Source organism: Protopterus annectens, chromosome 9.part0 (genome assembly GCF_019279795.1).
Source record: "Protopterus annectens isolate FY-2018-M chromosome 9.part0, PAN1.0, whole genome shotgun sequence".
Taxonomy (NCBI): domain Eukaryota; kingdom Metazoa; phylum Chordata; order Ceratodontiformes; family Protopteridae; genus Protopterus; species Protopterus annectens.
This window is the reverse complement of record NC_056743.1, coordinates 976,136,156-976,162,499: the sequence shown is the minus strand read 5'-3', so window position 1 is coordinate 976,162,499 and position 26,344 is coordinate 976,136,156. Positions and strand designations below refer to the sequence as shown.

General features: G+C 39.6%; 1 protein-coding gene across 4 annotated transcripts in view; it reads left to right on the top strand.

The window, feature by feature from the left end:
- Nucleotides 1-26,344, top strand: part of LOC122811704 (retinol dehydrogenase 7-like) — a 335,956-nt gene that overhangs the window by 205,874 nt on the left and 103,738 nt on the right. For all 4 annotated transcript variants that reach the window (XM_044083725.1, XM_044083722.1, XM_044083724.1 and 1 more), the window contains 3 exons: nucleotides 853-1,183; nucleotides 3,493-3,751; nucleotides 10,019-10,182. In XM_044083725.1, the coding sequence (XP_043939660.1) occupies nucleotides 871-1,183; nucleotides 3,493-3,751; nucleotides 10,019-10,182 (736 nt within the window). In that variant the 5' untranslated portion in view covers nucleotides 853-870. The remainder of the gene's footprint in view (nucleotides 1-852; nucleotides 1,184-3,492; nucleotides 3,752-10,018; nucleotides 10,183-26,344) is intronic.

Sequence of the window (26,344 nt, the reverse complement as noted above, 5' to 3'; positions counted from 1 at the left end):
TCTCAACTGCTAAGCAACTGTTTATACTTTGTCTTGGCCTGTTCCTTTATCTGCATTCCATTTCAATACTAAAAACCTCTTTCCTTCCTTTGAAGGCATACTTGGCTGGTCAGTGTTGGCAGCTGTTCTTAATTAGCTTTAAGCACTAAATATTTGTTGCCTTTGTCATCATTTTATCAGTTCATCTGTATTATATGATCATGCTAATATATAAATGTGTAATATTTATTTTATTTTATTTTTTTTTTATTTTTACATTTGTTTAGCAGTACGTTGCCAGCTGGCCTAGGAGCCCATTTTCAGTGGAGGCCCGGGGAGAAAAGTTCCATAATACAGTAGCTAATACAGAGGTATTACATGAGTGAGAAAGCACAGGTTATAACAGGACCAGTTAACATACATAAAAAGAATTGAGAAAAAGCAAAAAAAGAATAAACATTTTACATTTCCATTTTAACAAATTCAATATGTAGTCACAACATGAATTATTCTGTTTCACTCTGTTTCACTCTGTTTTTACAGAGTTGAGTCCATGTATCACATAGTATGAGTTTAGTAGAATGGAGATTTACAAATGGAATTAATTAATACATATTGCATGAGTTAAGATGGCAAAGGAAATCAGTGATTTTTATCTTGTCTGTGTTGTTTGGCAGCTGCACTGTGTGATGGTTTAGGGGTGCACCATTTCCTAATAAAGATATTCGTTAACAACATATCTGAGTATGCCCACTGATAACATTAAAGCTGCAGGATAACTGTCAATAAGGTATGATGGAATGCATATTAATCTGCATGGTTTACAGTAATTTGTTCTCTACAGCAGAGCTTTTCTTTAATCTGTTATTCTAGGATTTGCATCTCAGTTCCATGTGGCTGTATCTGACAGCGTTCATTATACTATGGGCCCTGGTGTGGTTTTTCCGAGACAGACTCACCATCAGCAATGTCAAAGACAAGTATATCTTCATCACCGGATGTGACACTGGCTTTGGGAATCTGCATGCAAGGAGGCTTGATAAGAAGGGCTTTCGTGTCCTGGCAGCCTGCCTGACACAGAAAGGAGCAGATGACCTACAGCGGAGCAGTTCTTCAAGACTGAAAACTACCATCCTTGATGTTTCCAGCTCAGAAAGTATAAAAAAAGCTGTTACCTGGGTACAGGCTGAGGTTGGAGAGAATGGTAAAATTATTAGGGATCAGGAAATCTCATTTGGCAGTGGATTTTGAGCATTATTTATTCATTGATGTATACTGTACTTTTTAGTTAGAACATTATGCAGTATTGAGAGGTGTATTTATGTTCCATACAAAGGGCCTGATTTGAAATATTAGCTTGGATATACGGATTCTCCAAATGGTGTTTATTACTAATAAATGGGTGCACCTTATGTTTTTTGGGCTGTCACTGTTGATCAAGGAAGAAGGAAGACATATCAGTAAGATGGCAATTCATCTCAGTTCTGATTTTATGATGCATTACAAAATCTCTAACATTTCTTGAAAAGTAGCCATGTTTTGTCCCATTCTGGGACCATCAAAGCCAGGTAACATAGAAGATCCTGATTCATGCATTCATGGCATCAGATGGGAGGGAGCAGCACTGATGTGGGTGCTCATACAGGGGAGGGAGCTGTCAAATCAAGTTTTTAAGGGAGCCTTGTAGTAAGGGAGGAGGTAACCATCACCTAAGGTGTGTAAGGGCACCTGGTAGTGAGGGAGGAGGTGGCCATCACCTAAAGTGTGTAAGGGCACCTGGTAGTGAGGGGGAGGGGGGACCATCACTTAAAATGTGTAAGGGTGTCTGGTAGTGAGGGAGGAGGTGGCCATCACCTAAAGTGTGTAAGGGTGCTTGGTAGTGAGGGAGGAGGGGGGCCCATCACTTAAAATGTGTAAGGGTGTCTGATAGTGAGGGAGGAGGTGGCCATTACCTAAAGTGTGTAAGGGCGCCTGGTAGTGAGGCAGGAGGGGGGACCATCACTTAAAATGTGTAAGGGTGTCTGGTAGTGAGGGAGGAGGTGGCCATCACCTAAAGTGTGTAAGGGCACCTGGTAGTGAGGGAGGAGGTGGCTGTCACCTAAAGTGTATAAGGGAGCCTGGTAGTAAGGGAGGAGGTGGCCATTGCCAAAAGTGTGTAAGGGAGTCTGGTAGTGAGGAAGAGGGGGCTGTCACCTAAAGTGTTTAAGGGAATCTGGTAGTGAGAGAGGAGGGGGGCATCTCCTAAAGTGTGTACAGGAAACTAGTAGTGAGGGACAATACAGATAATGATGAACACAGAGTGATACATAGATTAGAGAAATGGCAATTAGATATCAATATGACAGGATTTCCTCAATGGTTACTGTCTCTCTCTCTCTCTCTCACACACACACACACACACACACACACACACACACACACACACACACACACACACACACACACACACACACACACACACACACACACACACACACAAAGATTTAACTAATGAGGGTCCAACAGTTGCAACAGTGCACCTGTTTGTTATGTTAGTGAGGACTTCATCCTCTTGTTAGGGTATGAATAATTTGTTCCAGGGCATTTGAGTTAACAAAGTCAAGGAACTTTTTCATTAGTGACTTAGGACTAGAGTAGATTTTCCAGTTGATGGTGGGATAATTGAATTCCTCCATAACCAGAGTGTTCAGGAGTATTTGGATTGACTCCAGTTTGGTTAAATAGACTTTGTGCATGTCATAACCCATGAAGGGGGGGGGTCTATAACTGGCTATGACTTGAATGGGGTGTCTTACCCACAGTAACCTGAAGCTGGAGTAACTCCATGGAGCTGTCCAGTCTAAGTAGACAGGAGGTGAATATATCTCGAATATAGACAGAAACACTACGTCCTTTGGTTCTCATGTTTGTTTTGTGGTCTGAAGGTGTGGAAGGCATTGTAGCCTTGCAAGGCCAGGGTACTCAGGCCTTTAACCAGGTTTCTGTGACTGCACAGACATCTATATCTTCCAATGATAGAAGTGCTTCCAGGGTGTCCAGTTTTTGGTTTAAGCTCCTAGCATTTAGCAGCATGACCCATATTTTGTTATGACTGGCAAATTTCACATCTGTAAGTCTGTTTTCAAGACCTTGCCTAAAAAGGCACTATGGGGTGGCAAGAGCCTTTGCCAGCAGTCAAAAGTCTAGTGCTGCCAGGTGCAAACCATCTCTGGCATAGCAGTGATGTTTGTCAACCATGACTTCTCAGGCTGACAGAAACTGGATCCTCCTTCCCTTTGAATAACATTAAAAACTAAGCCAATTATTAAAATCAATCAAATGTAAAATACTGCCCCATGTTTGTCAGTCAACTTAGGAGACATTTATAACTGGGATAAATGCAAAAGAAACAAGCCTGGGCATCATGACTGACCAACCAATATAGTAAATAGTGCTTAAGATATTTATTGTTAAAATGTGACATTTGTCTAACTGCAGTATTCATTCTTAAAATTGTTTCTTTATTTGTGTTAGGTCTCTGGGGACTGGTAAATAATGCAGGCCGGGCCATTCCCATTGGTCCTACAGAATGGATGCAGATTGAGGACTTTGAAAGAGTACTGGCTGTGAACATGACTGGCCTAATTGAGGTTACCCTTAATTTCCTTCCAGTGGTCAAGAAAGCCAAGGGTCGAATTGTCAACACAGCTAGTGTGCTTGGGAGGATTGCTGCAAATGGTGGGGCATACTGTCTTTCCAAGGCTGGTGTGGAGTCTTTCTCTGATAGTTTAAGGTAAGCCTATTAGTTTAACTGAGTGAGATTTCTATAAGAGAGGAGTCATTTTGTATACCACAGAAAATGAACCAGAAGTTGCTATACAACAGATTTAACTTTTATCACATTTGTCACTTAACTTGAGGTGTAATCCCATGGTATCAATGAACTGGGTGCGGGAAGGAAAACACTTGATTTTTTTTCTGTCACATGAATAAGTAGGGTGTTGAGTACCACATAAGAGAAGAAGTGGGAACTGACCCGAAGCCCCATACTATACTCGCACTGCATGCACTTACTCACAGTCGTCTTGTATAGTTCCTCCATAGACAAGATTGTGTTGTCCAGTGAGCTTCAGTCAGAAGTTTCTCCACTTCATTGCTACTTCTGTTTTACCTGCAGTCAGCAGACAGTGCTGCATAGCCTTGCATTAGGTTCAGTTGTATGCAGTAGGATTACTTAAGGTTATAATAGTAATCACTGTGACATCAATCGTTTCTAGATTTGTAGACTTTAAAGCCCTACTGCCTCTCTTCATTGTGCCCTAGATTCTAGATGAATTTACTTAACTTGACAGTGCAGAATAACTACCAAATAACTGTATGTGACATTGTATCTTTACAAATAATTCAGAAAATTCCAAGGTTTTGCCCCCAAACACTGTCTTACTCATCTATGCTAACCCACAACCTAATCCTAAACCTGCTTCTGCCTCAAACCCCAGCCCTACACATTACCTTATGAAAAATGCTTTCCATAATAGTAGCATTATACAAGACATCCACACACAGTCCCTTTACACTATTACACACACAACACTAAAATTATTCTCCTTCCTAGCACTTACTCTGTCCCTAACCTGAAAACATTGACACACACACAGTCCCACCCATAAGCATCCCCTAAACATACTGTACAGTTTATATTCCACTGTTCGATAAACTCAGAACTTAGCAAGGCACGCTTCACAGCAGTTGACATATATATATATATATATATATATATATATATTGTGTGTGTGTGTGTGTGTGTGTGTGTGTGTGTGTGTGTGTGTGTGTATAGATGAAAAACATATAATCATTTTTTTTGTGTGTTTTTCGGCTTTTCCCGGTTAGGGCTCACCACAGCGGAACTCCGGTCCGCTAATGATTGGCAGTAGATTTTTACATACCGAGTTACCAGCCCTGACACACAACCTTCAACGAAGGCATGCCCCATTCACATATGCCTCCACACAGAAGATGCTCTAGCTGAGAATCGAACGGGACAACGTCTTGCTATGAGGCGATAACGCTACCACAGCACCACCACTGCAGTACATAGATGGGGGGAGCTTTTTCAACCACTTTAGTTATGCTTGATGTTGATGGGGGGGCTATTTCAACCACTTTAGTTATGCTTGATGTTTTGAAGTTCAATTTTTCAAGTATATGATTAGATGAAAAACATATAATCACATACTTGAAAAATTGAACTTCAAAACATCAAGCACAACTAAAGTGGTTGAAAAAGCCCCCCCCCCCAGAAAATTAAACTAAACTTTTTTTGTAAGGGGGTACGTACCCCTGTACCCCCATGGGGCTGTGCCTCCAAACCCACTGCTGCTCATACTTACCAATTCTGAGATTGTACTGCAATGGAAAAGGGTTAATTCCCCACTCCTTGATTTTCTCTGGTCTCTCACAAAAAAAAATATGGTAATCTGCGATCAACTGACTTTTGAGCGAGTGTACTGCCTAATTTTCTGTTTGACAAACTGAACTGATTATGTGTATATATATATATATATAGGTCCTTATCAGTTGATCAAGTTTTTAGAAACTTGAACTCTATATGGTTGAGACCATATGATCGAGTTTTTGAAAAATCAAAGCTTTTGAATGGAGAACGCAGTACAATAAGGATCGGGAAATTTACCCTTTTCTTCACTGTAATGCAATCTCAAAGTTGGTATATATAATTTGCAGGGGGCTGGTAGGTGCAGGGGGGCTTGCCCCCAGAAAAAATGTAAAAAAAAGGTAGATTTTTGTGGGGTTTTTTTTTGATGTTCGAGTTTTCAGAAAGTCAATCTTTTGGTTTATTTGATATTTTTTTTTTGAGTTTCCGAAAAGTCAGTCATCTGACATAGACCTATATATATATATATATATATATATATATATATATATATATATACATACACATCCACACACACACACACACACACACATACACATCTGTGTGCTACCTAACAGAACACAGTCATGAAACTTAACAGCCTGTAACTTCATCCTGAAAAACAAATCCCACTACAACCTATGCTGCAGGGCATCTGTACTACTCCCACATATACTACTTCCAAAGTTGCCATACCTCAGTCCAGTTTCTGTCTTGTTGTTTGGCAGGCTGTAGTATGACCTGAGATTTTACTTTCTTAATAAAACATGTGACATATGAAGATTTACACTGATGGTTTTCAGACTGTTGAATATTGCATATACCCACACACACACACGTGTATATATATATATATATATATATATATATATATATATATATATATAGTTATCTATATCTATATCTATATCTAATCTATATATATATTTGTTTGTGTCTTTCGGCTTTTCCCGGTTAGGGGTCGCCACAGCGGAACTCTGGTCCGCTAATGATTGGTAGTTGATTTTTACATGCCGAGTTACCAGCCCTGACGCACAACCTTCAACGAAGGTATGCCCATTCACACATGTCTCCATGCAGAAGACGCTGTAGCTGAGAATCGATCCGGACAGCGTCTTTACTGTGAGGAGACAACGCTACCGCAGCACCACCACTGTGGATCTATCTAATCTATATATATATATATATATATATATAGATATATATAGATATATATACACACACACACACACACACAGATGCACACTCACACAACACATTATACGGTAGCATATGATGTTCTCTTCCTGAGGCTACACCATGAAAGTGGCATCAGACTGATTACAATGCAACAGATGGTGGCAAAGACAGCACTAGGAATATTCAAACTAGAGGACATAAGGAGAATAGAAAGTATTATCAGGGGGTTAAGATGGTGGCATAGAATTAGGGAAGAGGAATTGGGGGGGCATAAATAGCAACTCAAGACGGACGTTTATGTCTTGCATCAGGAATCATTTCTTTACGAAGAGAGAGAGTGATAAGGTCCCATAGTAAACAACTGAATGAAATTCTGAAAATATCTCAAGTGAAAGGAAAACATAGAAATATGGTAAGAAGGTAGAGATAATGTGTAAATTTACAAGAGGGTGTTAAAGGTACCTGCATCTCTTTGGAAAGGAAAGTGAAGATGGATTGCAGCTACACAGGCCTAGCTTGTATCCCTTTCATGAACTGGCTAAAACTCTTGCTGCCCCATTGTGATCTTTAGGCAAAGTCTGCCTACAGGACTTCTCATCCTCACAGAAATGATTACAGTAAAATCTGGACCATACTGAGGTAGCTGTACTCAGTGTTAGATATCTTAATTGCAAACTGCTAGATCTTGCTCCGTATCTGAGCTGTGAGACTTGGCTTCAGTACAAATATAGCACTCCCTCTTTGCCAGGTTCAATCACACATTCTGGCCTGTGGAAGATTGTGGAGAAATCTGAATATTTTTCAGACACCTATCATCACTAAACAGATTCTCTGTGACTCACAAACTGAACTGATTCATCTCCAAATTACCCTAAATAAGACAAGTTATCAGTTAATATCCTTGTTCACAAAGCCTTCAATGTACCTGGATGATCTTGAAAGATTTTTAAATGTATATAATAAACTATCCACATATAAAAATATCTTTATAAAAGGTGACTTTAATTATCCATTGAATAACTGATGTACTTCTACTACTACATTTGAGTATGCTCAAAGAATCCCCAACTTCATAAATTCTAACTCCCTCAAACAATTAATGAGCCCACTAAGGGTACAAATATTCTTGGCATCATCCTCACCAGCATTACTCCCACTTGTACCGCTCCTATAGAACCTTTATCTAAGTTCAAATCTGATCATAATCAGTGATTGTCTCCTTTAAGGAATCACACATCCCCATAGTGACCATATCTGAATTCAAGGGCTTTTAAAAAACTAACCTCTGATGACCTCTCCAAATTCACTTAGTCCCCATTTAAGCTCAGCTTCCAGTTATGCCACTGAATTTTACAAACTAAAAAAAGAGCATTAACCAAACAGCCACACCAGAATTAAATGGAGCGGAAAGTTGGAAAACAGGCCAACTTAGTGGTCTGCTAACATAAACAAGATGCATAACAAAAAAAAACTATTGAAGTCCCACAACAAATTAAAATCTATTCAAATTAAAGATTCTGTCAAAGATATCAGCAAAGAACTAAAAATTATACTATTAAGACAAACAAAGAAGACTGTAAATAAAAATTACCATCTAAGACAAAGGATAATTATACATCTATTGTTGACTACATTAGACAATTAAGCAGTAACACCCAGTAGCTAGCTGAACTAACTCAAAATAGCATTATCCAGTCTGACCTTAAGGACATTCTAATATACCTGCAAATAAATTTAGTGTTAACTTCACATCAGAAGCTACCATGACAGGGCCTCTTTTAATGTAAAGGTGTATAACCCCTTTACTAGTATCACAAACATGTGTCCATTGTTGTAAGATGGTTCTTCTATATTGCAAAGCTTGTAAACATAGGGATTGTGTCTAGATCTAGGGATGTCATTGTCCCCCTTTACTCACCCCTCATTGAGCCAGTCATTGAACATAACACCCCCTTTGCATGTAAATGTCCAAACACATGCAACAATTGAAATGCCTACAGAGATACATCAGTAAAAGTATACAAGGCCTAAACAATGTATCCTAGAAGGACTGACTCAAATCCCTGTCACTATGCTCAATTTATTATGTCTGTTAAGAGGTGAGCTGTGTCTGGCATACAAGGCATCCTCCAACTCATTACTGATGGATTTGCTGCACATCAGCAAGTCACATTGCATCAGAAATACTCAGTCTAGGGGTCCAAACGTCTTCTGCAATATCATCAGGGTGGTTTGGAGGAACATGCATATCTTACAGAGAGCACAGCTGCTGTGAAACAGACTCCTCATCCCCATAAAACAAACTTCATGCCCGTTCGTATTTAAGCACAACTTAGATCTATGGCTGGGAAACAAAAAATTTGCCCCAAGATGCCCCATGTAGTAATAATGGACAGAGGCAACTCCTGAATGCTTTATCCCATGCATGAGTCCTCTCAAATTATCTATGGTGTGATCCCACTTATTTTCATTAAGAGTAATATATAATTATTGTCCATGGGATGGGTGAGGTCAATCTCTAACTAAATAAGACAGGTTAATTAAAGCAGAAAAAGGGAAATTGGCTAGGCTTAAAATAGCCCCAATGGCAGCTAATGTAGTACTTACCCATGAGCCTAAATAGCTCTTTCAACAAAATGCATATAGCAAATGGTTCTGGTTTTAAATTCTCATATTGCAGTAATGGAGTGATAAATCATAGCAGTCATCCTTTGGTCCCTTTACAATGAGTGTAACAATGTAACAAGCAGCACTGTGTAAAACCTGAGATACTGTATTTTTTATTAGACGTAGTACTGTTGGAGATTCTGTCCTTTGGCCTTATCTAAAAAAAAACAACTCCTGGCTCTATGACAATAACCCATTTACTAAAACAGAGTAAATTAATGAATATTTAATGCAGTTTGGAAACAGAAGACAACTTGGAATACCAGTGACAGGTGGCTTTGACAGAGTAGATGGAAGGTGTACATTGCAGCTTTTCCTGAGTGTTATGAAATGAAGATGTGTACATTTTGTATATCTCTTCCTTTGCTTTTTTTTTGTCTTTGCACTTCAATGATGGCTGTAGTGGAAACATTTGTTGCCATTACTATTTTGAATGTAACATGGTCTGTGCCAGCGGCTGGTCATGCTATCATTGGTGTCCACCTCAGTAACAAAAAGTAAATAAAATAAAATGACATCAGAATCACAGGAAAATTAAAAATGCATAGGTCTGATACAAAGAATTATAGCAACTTTTTATATATTTTTTGTTTTGTTTTTTTGAGAGCATGTTGGAAAAAAATTATATAATGTTGTCAAATTATCCATTTGGTTAGCTTTTGGGGAAAATGCATGATCAGGTAGTCCCTGTAGTTCTCAATAGTCACTAACGTTTACAGTTTTAAAATCAAAACATAGAAGAAAATAGAGGAACTAGCCCTATGCGTGCATTTTTGTTTGCAGGAGAGATGTCCACCATTTTGGCATTCGAATTGCTATCATTGAGCCTGGGTTCTTTAAAACAGCTGTGACAAGCCTTGAGCCAATTGAGAGAGACTTGCAACAGAGATGGGACAAGCTGGATGCTGAGACACGAGACAGCTATGGCCGGAAATACTTTAACAGCTGTAAGCTCTGTTTTCAGTTTTACATTTTATAACTACATTGTGAAAAAATGCATGTTACAATTACAAGAGTAAGATATATTTTAAAGTTAAACATTAATTTGAATTAAAACTTAATTTAAAATTCCAGATTTAAATTAAAATCTGTCAAAACACGTTCATGGAAGTACAGGTGAAGTTTATGGAGTGCAAAATGATAATTTGAAAAGTTCCAAATCTCATTAACAACTATTTAATCTGGTTCTACTAAATATGTATTTTTAATCATTTGTAAAGATTTTTTCCATGTTTACCTTATAAAAAATGATGCTTCTTCTTCTTCGTTTGGCTTTTCCCAGTTAGGGGTCACCACAGAAGATCACCTGTCCACTCATGATTGGCAGTGGAGTTTTATGGTGTCAAGTTGCCAGCCCAGCACCCAACCTTCCACAGAAGGCACACACATGCACACACTCACACCTAGGGCCAATTTAGAATGTCCAATCCACCTACAGCATGTCTTTGGGATGTGGGAGGAAACCAGAGCACCTGGAGGAAACCCATGCGACCACAGGGAGGACATGCAGACTCTGCACAGAAGGCACCCCAGCCGAGAATCAAACCGAAGAACCTCTTACTGTGAGGTGGCAACACTAACCGCTGCACCACCGTGGCCGCCCCTTTTAAAAAATTATGCTAATGTCTAAAATATGGTTTGTACTCAGTTCACATGCTGTTTTACTGCTTTATTTGGTGGAACAGTTAACTGTTTTGAGGGAAAATACAAACATGTTTTTAAAATCTGGGTTCAAGTAATAACAATGTTCCAACTACTATTTTAACCTCACATAGAAAGTATTTTGCCTGGGGGGTTTTCTGTGTAAGTACAGTGGGAAGGTGAGCTATGCAGGAATCTGTAAAAGGATTAGTGACTTGCAAACACTGAACATGAATAGAATGCAATGTTTTATGTCATAAATGTATGTTTTGTCACAAATAGATGTCAACGCTTATCACTTCTCCTTCGCACACCATCCCAGGGGTTTTCAGAAAGAATCCCAGTGGTGGCAGTAAGGACTGCTGCAAAAAGGAGCTCCTTACATAATACGTGAATTTGTGATTCAGACATGTTAGTCACAATAAGTAAAGATTTCATTATTGGCTAATTTGCATGTCTCTAAACTACCCTTAACTACCACTAGGTACTAATCGCAGTTTCATGTGGTAGTTAACACTGGTGGCCCATACATTGCTGTGGCGCAGGCACCCCCCCATTCACTTCCCCTACACACACACACACACACACACACACACACACACACACACCACATATGTCTTACCTGTCTCTGGGTTAACAGAATGCCACCAGTGTCGATGTTTTTGTCTCTGCCCACATAAATCACAATTCTTACAGTCGGTCAGTAATGGCAGACATTATAGCTCCATTCTTCTGTGTGTTTGGAGTGTGCTTGTATTAACCTTTGGTGTCATCTAGTACTCCCCCCAACTTTGTGTTAAAGTCTTCCCCACCACAGACATACACCCATCCCTCTCAACTGTCTGTCAGTCATGTTGCATGATGCTCCTGCTGCTGCCTGTTATAAACACTCTGTTCCCGTAACTCACAAACTACTGCAGTCATTGAATAAAGTCAGACTTTAGTGTTTCATGCTTATTATTATTATGTAAAAAATCCTTACTATATTAACTGATGAGTTAATATAGTGTATTAATTCTGCTGCTCTTTGTGTCAAGGGTGCTGGGTTTGAAACCTTTCCCCCCTTTTTATTTATTTATTATTTTTATTTTTTTAGGACTTTGGTAATGTTGTAGAGGATCCTTGGCATCTGTTTCTGGTTCAGAGGACTAATATCCCTTGTGGTACATGTGGTGGTGCTGGGTTTGAAACCTTTTTCATCCTTTTAATTTTTGTATTTTTATTTTTTTAATTTTTATATTGCAGATGATTCCTGATGTCTATTACTGGTGCAGAGGACAAATATTATCTATGTTAGCTGTGGTGGCACAGGGTTTGAATATTTTTAGTACCTTTAAGGCATGCTGTACAAAGAAGTACCTCTGATGTCTTCTGCCCCCACCTTCCCATGTCTTTCATGCAGCAAACCTTTAAGTTTCTTTTTTGAGTTTCTTTAAGGTGAACTGCACAAAGAAATATCCCTGGTATCTAGTGTTTCTCTGACCAGTGTTGCTGGATTTGCTTGTTTGTCTAGGGGAGTGTGAAGGTATGCTACCCCCCCCCAAGGGAGCCCGCAGGATTTTTTGCAGGGGGGTGCAAACCCAGAGCCCCACCCACATAGCTCACCCCGCCCCCTGCCAACTCAGCCCCGCCCAAGTCCACCCACCCCAAGCCCCGCCCACACAGCCATTCCAGTGTCCCATTACTTGGCTATTTCTCCCCATTTACTGTAGACACTGTTCAAATCTGTGTGCATACTGTTTTATGCTTTAGTTCTACAATGATTACAGGCAGTTGGATTTAATTTACAACTTTTATTTCAAACATTATAGCCCAAACACTGAGACATTTACTAAACCTAAACAAAGCAATAGTCTTACAATGAAAACAGACTTGGCATTAAAGCTTCTCTACTTTTGAAACTCACATTCAATGAAACAGCATTGAAACCCACATTCAAAGAAAATGCATCTGGCCGGTGGCAGGTTATTTACCTTTGAACTGTTTTCAAGCAATAGGCTCCTTGCACACCGTTAGGGCCATGCAAAAGTTATTTGATTTACCTGATTGTATTAATTATAATATATAATTGAATTATATCCCTTGTATTATACAGCAACACTTGTTTGAGTGTCTCTGCTGAAGTAAAAGTAATCTAAATAATTCCACATTAAAGATATCTGAAACTAATGAAGATGTTGTTGCTAGAAAACAACTGTATATTTCAGTGTTTCATCTACAAATTCAGTGCCTGCTGCCGTCAAAGAATAAATTGCCTATGTTAAATTTAAAAAATGGTAAGCTGGTATATTGCAATAGAAAATGGATGGCAAGCTGAAAAACAGGTTCATAGTTATTAGGCATCTCATCCAAAGGAGGACATCCTCAGGACTGCAACATACAAATGTACATGCTGTAGGAATAGAACCTCAAGCCTTTACATTAAGATGCAAGTATTCTACTTGTGGTGCTACTAACATAGCTTTAAAACTTTATACCACAATAGAGATACCATTTGCTAAACAAAACAGTTGCACATTGTAAATAGACTTGGCATGAGCAGCAGTGAACTTAGCTTCCCTTAAAACTCACAGTTCCTTGAAAATGCAGTTGAAAATTCCACCTGCCAACTCTAACTTGGGCATTTCACTTTCTCTCTCACAAACATACCACACCCCTCAAGGCCTCAACCTTAGTGCAAGAAATCTGGACAAAGCCTAAAATAAATAGGGACAGATTATAAATATGGCTCTCAGAAACTTAGAAAATTGCAAGAGTAACAGGATTTGTGTTAGTATGCATTTTTCTAAATGACATGACATCTAAAACTGAAATGTCTCATTATTTAGCAACTTCAATCCTTTTTAGGAGGAATATGGGGCAAAAATCTGGACAGTTGAGGGGTATGCTACCTCCCTCTTATACACACACCAAATAATTCTGATCAGACTTGAATTAATTCTGGGAAGGTTGCACTGAACGGCAACATGCTTGAGCTGATGTGGGTGAAATCCTGGTAGCCAGTGATAACTGATCTGCAGCTCAGCAATGTGGAGCATTAAAGCATTTTTAGCAGAGCATTGTTTCATCACTACCTATTGTGTTTGCACATAAGCTGTAGTTATTTTAAACATTTGCCTTTTTTGATTACTACAGAGTACATTTACCCACTAGAGCTATTGTGTTTTGACTTCAGTGTGGAGCTAGTTGTTGCAGGGCTTGGCTTTTAAGTAAGGTAGCAATGCTTATTTACCATATACCATTAAAGCCACCCAACTACAAGTGTACTAACACACAGACACTGCTATAAGACACTGGTCTCCAATAAAATGTAATGAGCTTCTGAAAATACTGTAATCCTGTCCTTTTATTACAATGAATATAAAATACTTCGAAATAAGGTAAAAAGCTCATAATCTTCGTCCGACAAAACTACTTTTCCACAGTTCAAAACAATAATAAAATCAAACCCTCAGAAATTTTGGAAAGGTATCTCTACTCTACTTAACCACAGCAAACCAGATACCCCTACCCCAGACCCAAACGCTCCTGACCAAGACTTGGCTACCCAATTTAACTCTTTTCATTGAATCCATTTCCAAATTAACGTCATCTTTCTCTAACACCACTACATTCTCCAAAACTCCCTTACCATCCCCAACCATCTCTACCCCACTCTGCTACTACTTCCTCATTCCCATCTACTAACTCCCATCCCTCCACTCCTCCTACTCCTACTACTTCATCAGCTTTATCTGCCCCTAATTCTCCCTCTTCACACTCCTTTTTTCTCATTTAAACCTATACCCACTTCTACTATAAAGAAATTCCTTATGAAACTGAAGCCATGCACCAATGCTCCTGATAACATCCCTTCTTACTTTCTTAGCAAAGCTGCTGAAGCAATCGCTTACCCTATTAGCATTTTAATCAACCACTCTATCCAAGAATGTATAGTACCCCAAGTCTGGAAAAGGGCCTTTATCATACCTCTACATAAAGGTGGCAACAACAACAATGTTACTAATTTCCCCCATCGCTATTCTGTCCCCCATCTCTAAACTCCTAGAAAAGTGTATCCAACTACAACTCCTTCCACATCTCTTAGATAATCACCTACTAACTCCCACACAACATGGATTCAGACCACATCATAGCACTATGACCGCCCTCCTCTCCTTCCTTGAAACTGTAAATAAAGCCCGCGACTCTGGCCAAATTGTTTCTACCCTACTACTCGACCTCTCTAAGGCCTTTGACACTCTCTCACAGCCTGCTACTAACTAAACTTTCTAAACTTAACCTATCTCCCTCCTCCTTGAACTGGTTCTCCAGCTACTTATCTAACAGATCTCAAGCAGTCAAATGGAAAAAGGCCACCTCCTCATTTCTAAATACTCCTACTGGGGTACCCCAGGGCTCTATACTTGGTCCCCTTCTCTTCAATATATTTATAAATGATTTCCGCAACTCTATCCCATTCTCAGACATCATCCAATATGCCGATGATTCTGCTATTATCTGCGCTGCCACCTCTATCCCCTCACTCCTAAAACTGACTCAAGATGCTTTTACAACAACTGAGCAATGGATGAAAAGGAATTACCTAGCACTCAATGCCTCTAAAACCAAATTAATGTTATTCACCCCCTCTAAGGCAACTTCTTTCAATATAAACACATTGCACATCTCTAGTCAAAATAATCTACCCCTGGAACTGGTGTCAGAGACCAAGTTACTTGGGGTCCAAATTGATAACCAGCTCAAATTCAACTTCCACCTACAGTTAAATATCAAGAAAACCCATCAAAAACTAGGTATGCTTTACCGACAAAATCATTACCTTACACCTGCTACCAAAATCACCCTCTCTACCACATTTTTTATCCCCTCCCTTCTCTATGGAGCTCCACTCCTAACTAATCTACAGACCTCTCTAAAAACACAACTTTCCTCTTGCTACAACAAAATTGCCAAGTTCGCTACCAACCACAAGTCCTCCACCCACCACTGTTCCTCTCTCCAAAAACTAAAATGGCTAGAGATACCCAGTTATCTCACATATACTCAACTTAATCTTGCACATAAGCTCATTTTCAACCCCTCCCTTTGTCCCTCCCTTTCATCAGCCTTTAAAATGCACCTTCCTGCTAGAGTATTAAGGTCCAACAATCAAAATCTATTAGAAGTATATAAACCAACTCGTCCCCCAGGCAAAAATCTTCTGTCTTATGGCCTTGCACGCCTTTGGAACTCCCTACCACCTTCCATTCGCACCACTCCCAACCATTTTATATTTAAAAGATCTCTTCACTCACATCTAGTATCCCAGTGGGAATGCTCTTGCTCCCACCCCACATAACTAACACTTGCAAACTCCATCTTCCTTCTTCCTCTGTTTCCTCCTGCAGCTTTCCTAATTACCCACCCTAACCCATACATATTATTATTCCTACAATAATCAGAAAGAATATACTAGGCCACACTTCCTAAGTATTGCTTCCCTAATACGTTATTACTTCTCAGTACTTTTGTGCATTGCTTCCTAATATGTTATTATTCCTCAGTATTGTCATGAAATGCTTCCAAATATGTTGTTATTTCTCAGTGCTTTTGTGCTAAATTTCCCTTTAGTCTGTATTACCTATTAATTTCATCACTAGATTGTACTCACTCTAGTTTTTATTGTATTATTTGCAAATTATTTCTTGTATGATTAACTTCTGTGTAATTGTATAATTTGTATATCCATTAATAACCTACTTAGTTTTGGAGCTTTTCTCCCCAGGGCTCCATTGAAAATGGGTTCATTTGGCCCAATGGACTATCCTGGCAAACCAACTGCAAATAAAATAAATAAATAAAATACTGTCATATAAATAAATAAAATACTGTCATATGCATTTCAATACCCAAGGCTTATACATTATCTAGTCATGTAAATATTCTCTGCATGGCAACAACGAAAAGGCTTTCAATGCTGGTAATTCTTTAACAATATGCTTACTAAAGCTTACTTGCATCTTACAATCTCCGACAAGCTTACCTGATGTTCATTAAACCATGGCTACTTAAACAGAGCAACAGGGCACTGTGACAGCATACAGTTCCTGAATAAGAAGCATAAATCAACAGTACAAAAATCTGATAGAAAACCAGAACATTTTGCAAAATCAAAGACAGATGAAAAGCCACGGTCGTATTTGTGATCTACTTTGGATGGGGGAATACTCTGCACACTTACACTGCATAACTGCTCCTTGCCTTCCATGGACACATCCAGAGTCACTACAGTGGGGAGTGGGGTGCAATAAGTATATCACAATTTGAAATGTCTCTGGCTGACAGTGATGGATCTGACACTCATACCTCTCAACTTCAGAGCAAGAAATCTGGACAAAGCCATACATAGAACTAGAAGTGGGACACAAGCCCAAAAATAAGGCCAATTTTTAAATATTGCTCTTATTAACTTAAATAGAACAGGTAGATCTTGCATTAGTACAAATTTTCTGAAGGGTATAAAATCTGAAACTCAAATGTCTGCCATTATTTTCTAACTTCAATCTTTAATGACTTGCCACTAATTTGCCAGAAAACCACAATTTTATGAAAAGCGGACCAAAATGTGATGCAAAAATACCTGTCAAAAGGGACACCTTTTAATATTAACAGTTAACTTGAAGCAGCTAACAAAATAAGAGCATCCACATGCATTTCTGAAATAAAGGTAATCTATAACTGATCATTACAGTTACATATAATTGTAAACCCTCCACATTTTCTTCCAAAATTGCCATTTTGGAGGAGGGATTATTAGGGGAGAGCAACATTTTGAGCCAGAATTGGGGACAATTGAGATGTTTGGATATTCCTAATCTACAAAGTGATTTGCACGTACCTCTCAACCTCTTAATGCAGGAAATCTGAACAAGGCCAAATATATTGGGGAACATACAAACACTACTAAAAATTGTTCTTGTATAAACTTAAAGACAGTCTTGCATTAGCATGCATTTTTCTGAAGGTTATGACATCTGAAACTCAATGTCTGTCATTTAATGGCTTCATTCCTAAATGATTTGCTAGAAAACCACAAATTTGAGGAACAAACCAAAAATAAGCAGCAAATATCTATTCATTCTGCAAAGATATGTGCAACTGAGAGGTATAGTTCAACCGGGGCTGTCTGAGTTTGCTACCCCCCCCCCTCACAAAATCATGGTCAAATGGAGCCACCCCCCTGCAGCCATTCCAATGTCCCATTCCTTGGTTATTTTGCCCCATTTATCATAAACACTAATGTGCATACTGCTTTACTTCTGCGATGATTTAGGATTTCATTTGAAAGTTTTATTTTGCATTTTACAGCACAAACCCTAATACATATCTGTTAAAGCAATGCAGTCTCACAATGAAAATAGACTAACATTAAAACTTCTCTGCCCTTGAAACTCACATGCATTGAAACAGCACTGAAACCCACTTTCAGAGAAAATACATTTTGCCAATGGCAAATATTAACTCTGGACTGTCTTCAAAATCATAGGCCCCTCGAACATAACATACACATGCTCTTTGATACACCTTCCTGACTGAATTACATTATATTCCTTGTACAATACAGTACAGTTGTTAGAGGGCATTTTAAATTTATTGTTTTGAACATTTTTCCAGTAAACAATGAAACAAAAAGCATCCACCAATGACAAAACTGCCCAATTCAGAACATTTCCATCATAAAAAGTCTACTCAAGTCCACCAGTATCAGTAAAAAATATACACAATCTCTGAAGTAGTAAACTCCACATTGAAAAATTTGTAACTAATAAAGAGGTTGCTGCTAGCAAACACTTTATATGTCATTGTTTAATCTACAAATAAAGTGCCTGTTACCCTTGAAGAATAAATTGCTTTTGTTGCATGCAATAAAAAAATGAAAAGCTAGTAATACCGCAATAGGGAATGGATAGCAAACTGTTGACAGGTTCATAGTTACTAGGTATCTTTGCCAAAAAGACTGCAGCATCCACCCCCTTTACAACACAATACAGCATCAGCGATGCATTTACCTACTGTGGGAGTAGAACCCACAGCCTTCAGCATCTAAAGCAAGTAAACTATCTGTTGTGCTATTAACAATGCAAGCAGACTAAACATAAGCAGCACTAAACTTTTTCTCCCCTGCAGCTCTCAGCTCCTTGTAAAATCTACTCAACACTCAGCTGTATCTCTGAACTTTTCAGCACAAGAAATCTGGAAAAAGCCAAAATTTATTGGGGGGGGGGACAAAAGGCCAAAAACCAGGGACACATTTTAAACATTGCTTGTATAATGTTTGAAAGTTGCTAGAATAAAATGCTGCGTTACCACCATACATTTCACTGCCACGTCTTGAACCCAGGGGACCCCGTGCAAAACAGTCAGAGCAACATACCACTACGCCAAATCAACTGTTTTGTGAAAGAGGAAGACTGAAACTTAAATAGCTACCATTTAGTGAATTCAGTTCTCACCATAGCACAGCTGTCAACCTCTTAGCACAAAATACCTGAACAAAGCCAATAATGGGTGACTACAACCACCAAACATTCAGTGAATTCAGTTCTCACCATAGCTCTCAACCTCTTAGCAAATAACACCCGGACAAAGCCAGTAATGGGAGAATATAGCCCCCAAACATATTCATTGAAATCAGTTTTTACCATAGCTCTCAACATTATCAAAAAACCTGGATGAAGCCAATAAATACCTGAACAAAGCCAATACTGGGTGAATACAGCCCCCAAACATATTCAGTGAATTCAGTTCTTACCATAACTCTCAACCCTAGCACAAAACCTGGATGAAGCTAACAATGGGGGAATACAGTCCCAAACACTGCCTAAACAAAGCCACTACTGGGTGAATACAGCCCCCAAACATATTCAGTGAATTCAGTTCTTACTATAACTCTCAACCCTAGCACAAAACCTGGACGAAGCCAATAATGGGGGGAATACAGTCCCAAACACAGGGATACATTTCAAATATCCATCTTGTACACTTAGAAAATTGCTAGAATAAAAGCTTTTGTTACCATGCACTTTCTGAAGAATATGAAGTCTGATATTGAAGTGTGTCCATTTTTTTTTAACATTTGTTAACCAGGAAAGTCTGACTTTGAAACAAAAAAAGCTAATTTTTAGCAGAGGCCCAGGGAGAAACACTCCAGACAGCCAAGAATAAAACCAGAGAACATGTAGCTGTCAGGCAACAAGGACACAAATGCAGAAACCACAGATTTTATGAGGAACAGAAAAAGTATGAGGGAAAATCCTGCAACATTTTTACAAATGGTGGTGGGTGGGGAATTCAGGCTCTTGCCACTTGGGCCCAAGGTACAGGGTTCAAGCCTTATTCTCTACCCACCACCATGTACACCTGGGGCATTTCACACACACACACACACACACACACACACACACACACACACACACACACACACACACACACACACACACACACACACCTGAAAGTGTCCCATCTTCCGTCCGTTTACTCCCGCTTGCTATTCTGTTTCAGGTCCCACACACACCTCTACCTGAAAGTGTCCCATCTTCCGTTCGTTTCAGGTCCCATCTTCCGTTCGTTTCAGGTCCCATCTTCTGTTCGTTTCAGGTCCCATCTTCCGTTCGTTTCAGATCCAGCTTGCAAACCCATCCGTGTGAGTTCCCGCTCACAAACTTCTAAATATGAGCGAGAGTGATGATGTCAGCACTGGACTGGACTGTTAGCATGGACTTCTTTCTTCTTAAAGAAGAACGCACGTAAAAAAAAAAAAAAAAAACTTTTTTTGAAATTATCTAGTCAGCCGATTCCAGGAGGGTGCAAGTGCACCCCCTTGCACCTGCCTGCGGGCGCCCTTGCCCCCCCATAGACATATTCATGCATACAGACACACACATGCAAACACAGCTAACCCAATCCTTCACTAAGTCCTCAACTGTGAACTCACAGGCAGACACACACTCACACATGCAGCCAAGCTTATACACACATGCAAACACACACAACAGTACCTATCTGCTAAACTCCCCAGCATGTACTTCAAGCATGATGGGTGAACATTAGCTTTTGTTCATGTTTGTTAACACAAGTGGCCATGAGAGGCCATGTAAATGCCTTACGTAGGCATTTCTGAGAAAGAGAGCATGGCTAATTAGCATATGACTCTCCCCTGTAATGCTCTATTTGCATTTAACATGGCCACAGACACAGCATACCATGACTTAGCATGTTTTCGTGCTAAAACACCATGGTAGGGCTGTCTTTGAATCAGAACTAGTTGCTGTGAGGTGTATACCTCATGCACATCTTATAATAACCTTTCAGAATCAGGTTCTCTGTATTTGATGAATTCACCTTTGAGCACTACCGCATGTATTCTTTATTCTTGATGTGCTTAATATAATCACATGAACTGTATTTAGCTATGTCTATGCTTGGGTCATGGGTCTTGGCTGAAAGTGGTTCATGGAGCAGCCCACCTACCTAGTTAGCAAAGAAATAAAGTAAAACAAAATAAAACTAAAACAGCAATTTGTGGCCAAGGCTGACTTTATTTACATGAACACAGAGATCAACAGTACTGATGTGAAAGGCATATTTACTCTCACAGATAGAAGAAAAGGGATTGGTTATACTGGTGTGAGTAAAGATTGTTTTGTTGGTTGTCTGGTTAGGGAAAAGTGGTTGGCTATTAGGTTTGATGTCCTTCAATGTTCTTGCAGATGTTTGGATGGTCTTTCAGTGCTGTTTCATGATAAGCTTGTTTCATGTCTGATTCTAAAACACCTTTATGAAAGGTATTATATGCATGTGTGATGCCTCAACACTGGCCCAGTAATCAAGAATCCTCACTCCTCACCACTGGCAACAGTGGGGAATGTATACACTGGGAGGATGACAAGTACACACACAGTAAAGTGCAATTTCCTTTAAGAGCGCACAGAGACCGCAGTCAGTCTGGGCTAGATTCTCCCTCTTTCTCCATATCCCCAATAAGACTCCCCATTTTCACAACTATAGAGCTGAGTCCTTTGCCAGGATTCCAAGCCAAGTCATTCAACATTCTCTCTGTTCAACCAATGCTTTGTGCCCATTCCCAAGTAGCTGACACACACACACTCTTGGAGATTTACTTTACACACACACACACACACACACACACACACACACACACACACACACACACACACACACACACACACACACACACACACACACACACACACACCTGGGAAAGGCTGGCACAGGTTTACTAGCTATGCCCCCTTCTGCCCAGAATATAAGGTAGTTATCACTGCCACCAGAACCCCTTAGCTACTTTAAGGTCCTTAACAAAGTGTGTCTAATCCTACTGTGTAATGTTACTATTAATCCAAATGGTAGTCTGACCAAGAGCAAGGTGATTAGGAGGGGCCTGTACAATGTTACCAAATAGATATGCAAGTAATCTAAGAGCTTAAATATCTCTAGACAGACCAGCCACAACTGAAAGGTTTAAATATATTTAATAATACATAATAAAAGAACAAGACAATACTAAATATGTATGTCCAGTGATATCAGAGTTCAAAATCACAGGAAATATTTAAAACAACATTGCAGGACAGTCCCAAATAAATACAGAAAACATCTAAGCTATACTTCATTATATTCCTAACTGAATCTAAGAGAAATTACTGTACCCTAGTTAACTTACTTACAGCAAGTCAAGTACAGATGTGGTGAGTGGATGTTTCCAGCCAATGCTGCCAGGTCAAAGACAAAATACAAAATGCCCAGTCGCTCTCTCTCAGAGATTTCTTAAATTAATATCAAATATTACTGCTGGGGTAGCTGGCAGCATGACATCACTTTGTGTCATCTGACCTTAGTTCCCAAGCTAAACCCCCATTGTTAGAAACTACCAGCATTTAGCATTTAGCATCTCCCTGTGAAAACACATAAACAAGGACCCTTCTTAAATCTTTGCAGCTTCTGGAAGACATAAAACAATAAAGCACTTACAACACAATGGAATTTTAGACATCCTGTCTCCTTGTTGCATTGAAACTAACTTTTATGGCACAGTTATAAAACAATTTAATTTCAACTATTTTCTTGACGTTTTGCAAGTTAACCCTCTATGTTGTATTTTCCAGTGTTAAAACGTATTCATTTATATGGGTACAATAGTTTATATACATTTCTGGTCTTTTCCAGTAGGGCACACTGTGGATACATCTTTAAGCTCAGTACTGTACAAACCCTTTTCACACACACTTCTCTACCATCAGTTTAATATACACATAACATACAGTTCTAATACATTTGTAACACAAGCATCAGACTCATGTCGATATTCACAAATGACGTATAACCATTTACAAAATTCCAGACAGCTGTGCTGGCAGTATCTCCCTCTGTCACATTTCTATATAAATTATATTAATATTCACAAATGACATAGAATTATTTGCAAAATTCCAGATAGCTAGGCTGACAATATTTCCTTTTGTGACAGTATGCACAATGTTCTCTGTGAAAACAAAATGCTGCTTAATAATCACCTTTTAGCCATGCTTCTTTTTCATCTCTTGTTGTTGAAATCACATCAGAAAGATAGTTTTCTTTAAATTAGTTAGAACTCTTGAGGTACTGACATGCTTTTTCATGTTATTTTATCTCCAATCTTCCCTTCTTCCAAGAGAAAGTAATTCCACTAGGAGTGCCAAATACAGAAATTTGAAAAAGGTGCACACTCATTAGCCTGAAAGTAACCTGTATGGGGACTGACCTAGTTCAAACAGCTAATGATGGCAAGAGTTGAATGACATGAGAGGGTTTAAAGTGTGGGTGTGCTCTTACAGTTAGTCACAGGAGGGATTAAATGGTGGGTGTGCTCTTACAGTCATTCATAGGAGGGATTAAATGGTGGCTGTGCTCTTACAGTTGGTCATAGTAGGGATTTAATGTGGGTGTGCTCTTACAGTTAGTCATAGGAAGGATTAAATGGTTGGTGTGCTCTTACAGTCAGTCATAGGAGGGATTAAATGGTGAGAATGCTCATTTGGTTAGTCATGAGATACGTTAGACAGTGGATATGTTCCTATATTTAGTAATGGGAGGATAATGTGGTATGCATGCTCTTAGAATTAGCAATAGGAAGAGTTAGATGGTGGGCTTGCTGCTGTGGTTAGTCATCAGTGGGACTAGATGGCGGGTGTGCTCTTACAGTAAGTCATGGGAGGGATTAGATGGTAGGCATGCTCTTACAGTTAGGTGTAAGAGGGGTTAGATGGCAGGTGTGCTTTTACAGTTAGTCATGGGATACATTAGATGGTGGGCTTGCTGCTGCAGTTAGCTGTGTGAGAAATTAGATGGTGTGCATGGTATTAGTCATGGAAAGGGTAAGATGGTGTGCATGATCCTACAGCTAGTCATGAGAAGGGTTAGATGGTGGGTGTGCTCTTACAGTTAGTCATCAGAGGGATTAGATGGTAGTTGTGCTCCTAGAGTAAGTAATGGGAGGGGATAGACGGTGGGCATGCTCCTATTAGTCATGGGATAAGTTAGATAGTGGATAAGTTCCTAGATTTAGTAATGGGAGGGGTAATATGGTGTGCAAGCTCTTACAATTAGCAATGGGAAGAGTTAGATGGTGAGCATGCTCCCACATTTAATCATCAGAAGGACTACATGGTGGGTATGTTCTTACAGTACATTATGGGAGGGGTTACATGGTGGGGATTCTCCTACATTTAGTCATAGAGTAAGTTAGATGCATGCATTCTCCTACAGTTAGTCATGAGAGGGTTTAGATGGTGTGCCTGCCCTAAGAGTGAGTCATAGGATAATGTGTATGCTCCTACATTTACTTAAGGGGAGGAGTTAGATGGTGGGTGCTCTATTACAGCTAGTTATGGGATAAGTTAGATGGTGTGCTTGGTCCAACAGTTAGTCATAAGAAGGACTAGATGGTGGGAGTGCTCTTACAGTTAGTCATGGCAAGGGTAAGATGGTGTGCATGCTCCTACAAATAGTCATGAGAAGGGTTAGATTGTGGGTATGCTCTTACAGTTAGTCATGAGGAGGGTTAGATGGTGCACATGCTCCTATATTTAGTCATGGAATAAGTTAGATGGTGGGCATGTTCCTAGATTTATTCATGGGAGGGGTAATGCGGTATACATGCACCTACGGTTAGCTAATGGGAGAGGTTAGAGAGGGTTTAGACGGTGAAATGCCTGAGCAGTTAGTCATGAGAGGGGTTAGATGATGGGTGTGCTCTTAGTGTTAGCTTTGAGAGGAATTAGATGTTGGGTGTGCTCCTATGGTTAGTCATGGGAGGAGTTAGATAGTAGATGTGTTCTTACAGTAAGTCATGGGAAAGGTAAGATAGTGTGAATGCTCTTGCCAAAAGTCATTTGAGGGGAGTTAGTCATGGGAGGGATAGGATGGTAGATGTGCCCCTACAGTTATTTATGGAAGGGGCTTTATTGGTATGCATACTCCTACAAGTAGTCATAGGAAAGGTTAAATCTTTAGTATGTTCCTACATTTAGTCATGAGTGTGGTTAGATAGTAGGTGTACTCCTACAGTTAGATATGGCTGTGATAGGATTTGGGTGTGCTCTCACAGTTAGATATGGGTGTAGTAGTATAGTGGGTGTGCTCCCAAAGTTAGATATGGCTGTGGTAGGATAGTGGGTGCGCTCCCAAAGTTAGATGTGGCTGTGGTAGGACGGTGGGTGTGCTCCACCAGTTAGATGTCACTGTGGTAGTATGGTGGGTGCACTCCCACAGTTAGATGTGGCTGTGGTGGGATGGTGGGTGTGCTCCTCCCATTAGATGTGGTTGTGGTAGGATGGTGGGTGAGCTTCCCCAGTTAGATGTGGCTGTGGTAGGATGGTAGGTGTGCTCCCACAGCTGTGGCTGTGGTAGGATGGTGGGAGTACTCTCCCCATTAGAGGTGGCTGTGGTAGGATAGTGTGTGTCCTTCCCCTGTTAAATGTGGCTGTGGTAGGATAGTGGGTGTGCTCCCCCAGTTAAATGTGTCTGTGGTAGGATGGTAGGTGTGCTCCCCAGTTAGATACTGCTGTGGTAGGATAGTGGATGTGCTTTCACAGTTAGATATGGCTGTGGCAAGATGATGCGTGTGCTCTCACAGTTAGATAAGGCTGTTGTAGGATGGTGGGTGTGCTTTTACAGTTGGTTATGGGAGGGACTGTATAGTGTGCCTACTCCTACAGTTAGCTATCTTTCAAAAGTCAACAACTTATAATGCACGTTAAGAATGTCTTCATGAGCATTTTGGTATTTCTTATCTCATTCTATGCATTACAAAGGAAATAACTTTTGTTTCAAATTCATCAAACTAATATTTCCAGTAATGAATGCTTGTGTAGTTGTCCTGCTGTTAAACATAAACTATACTCTAAGACCACGTGCACCTTATATGTT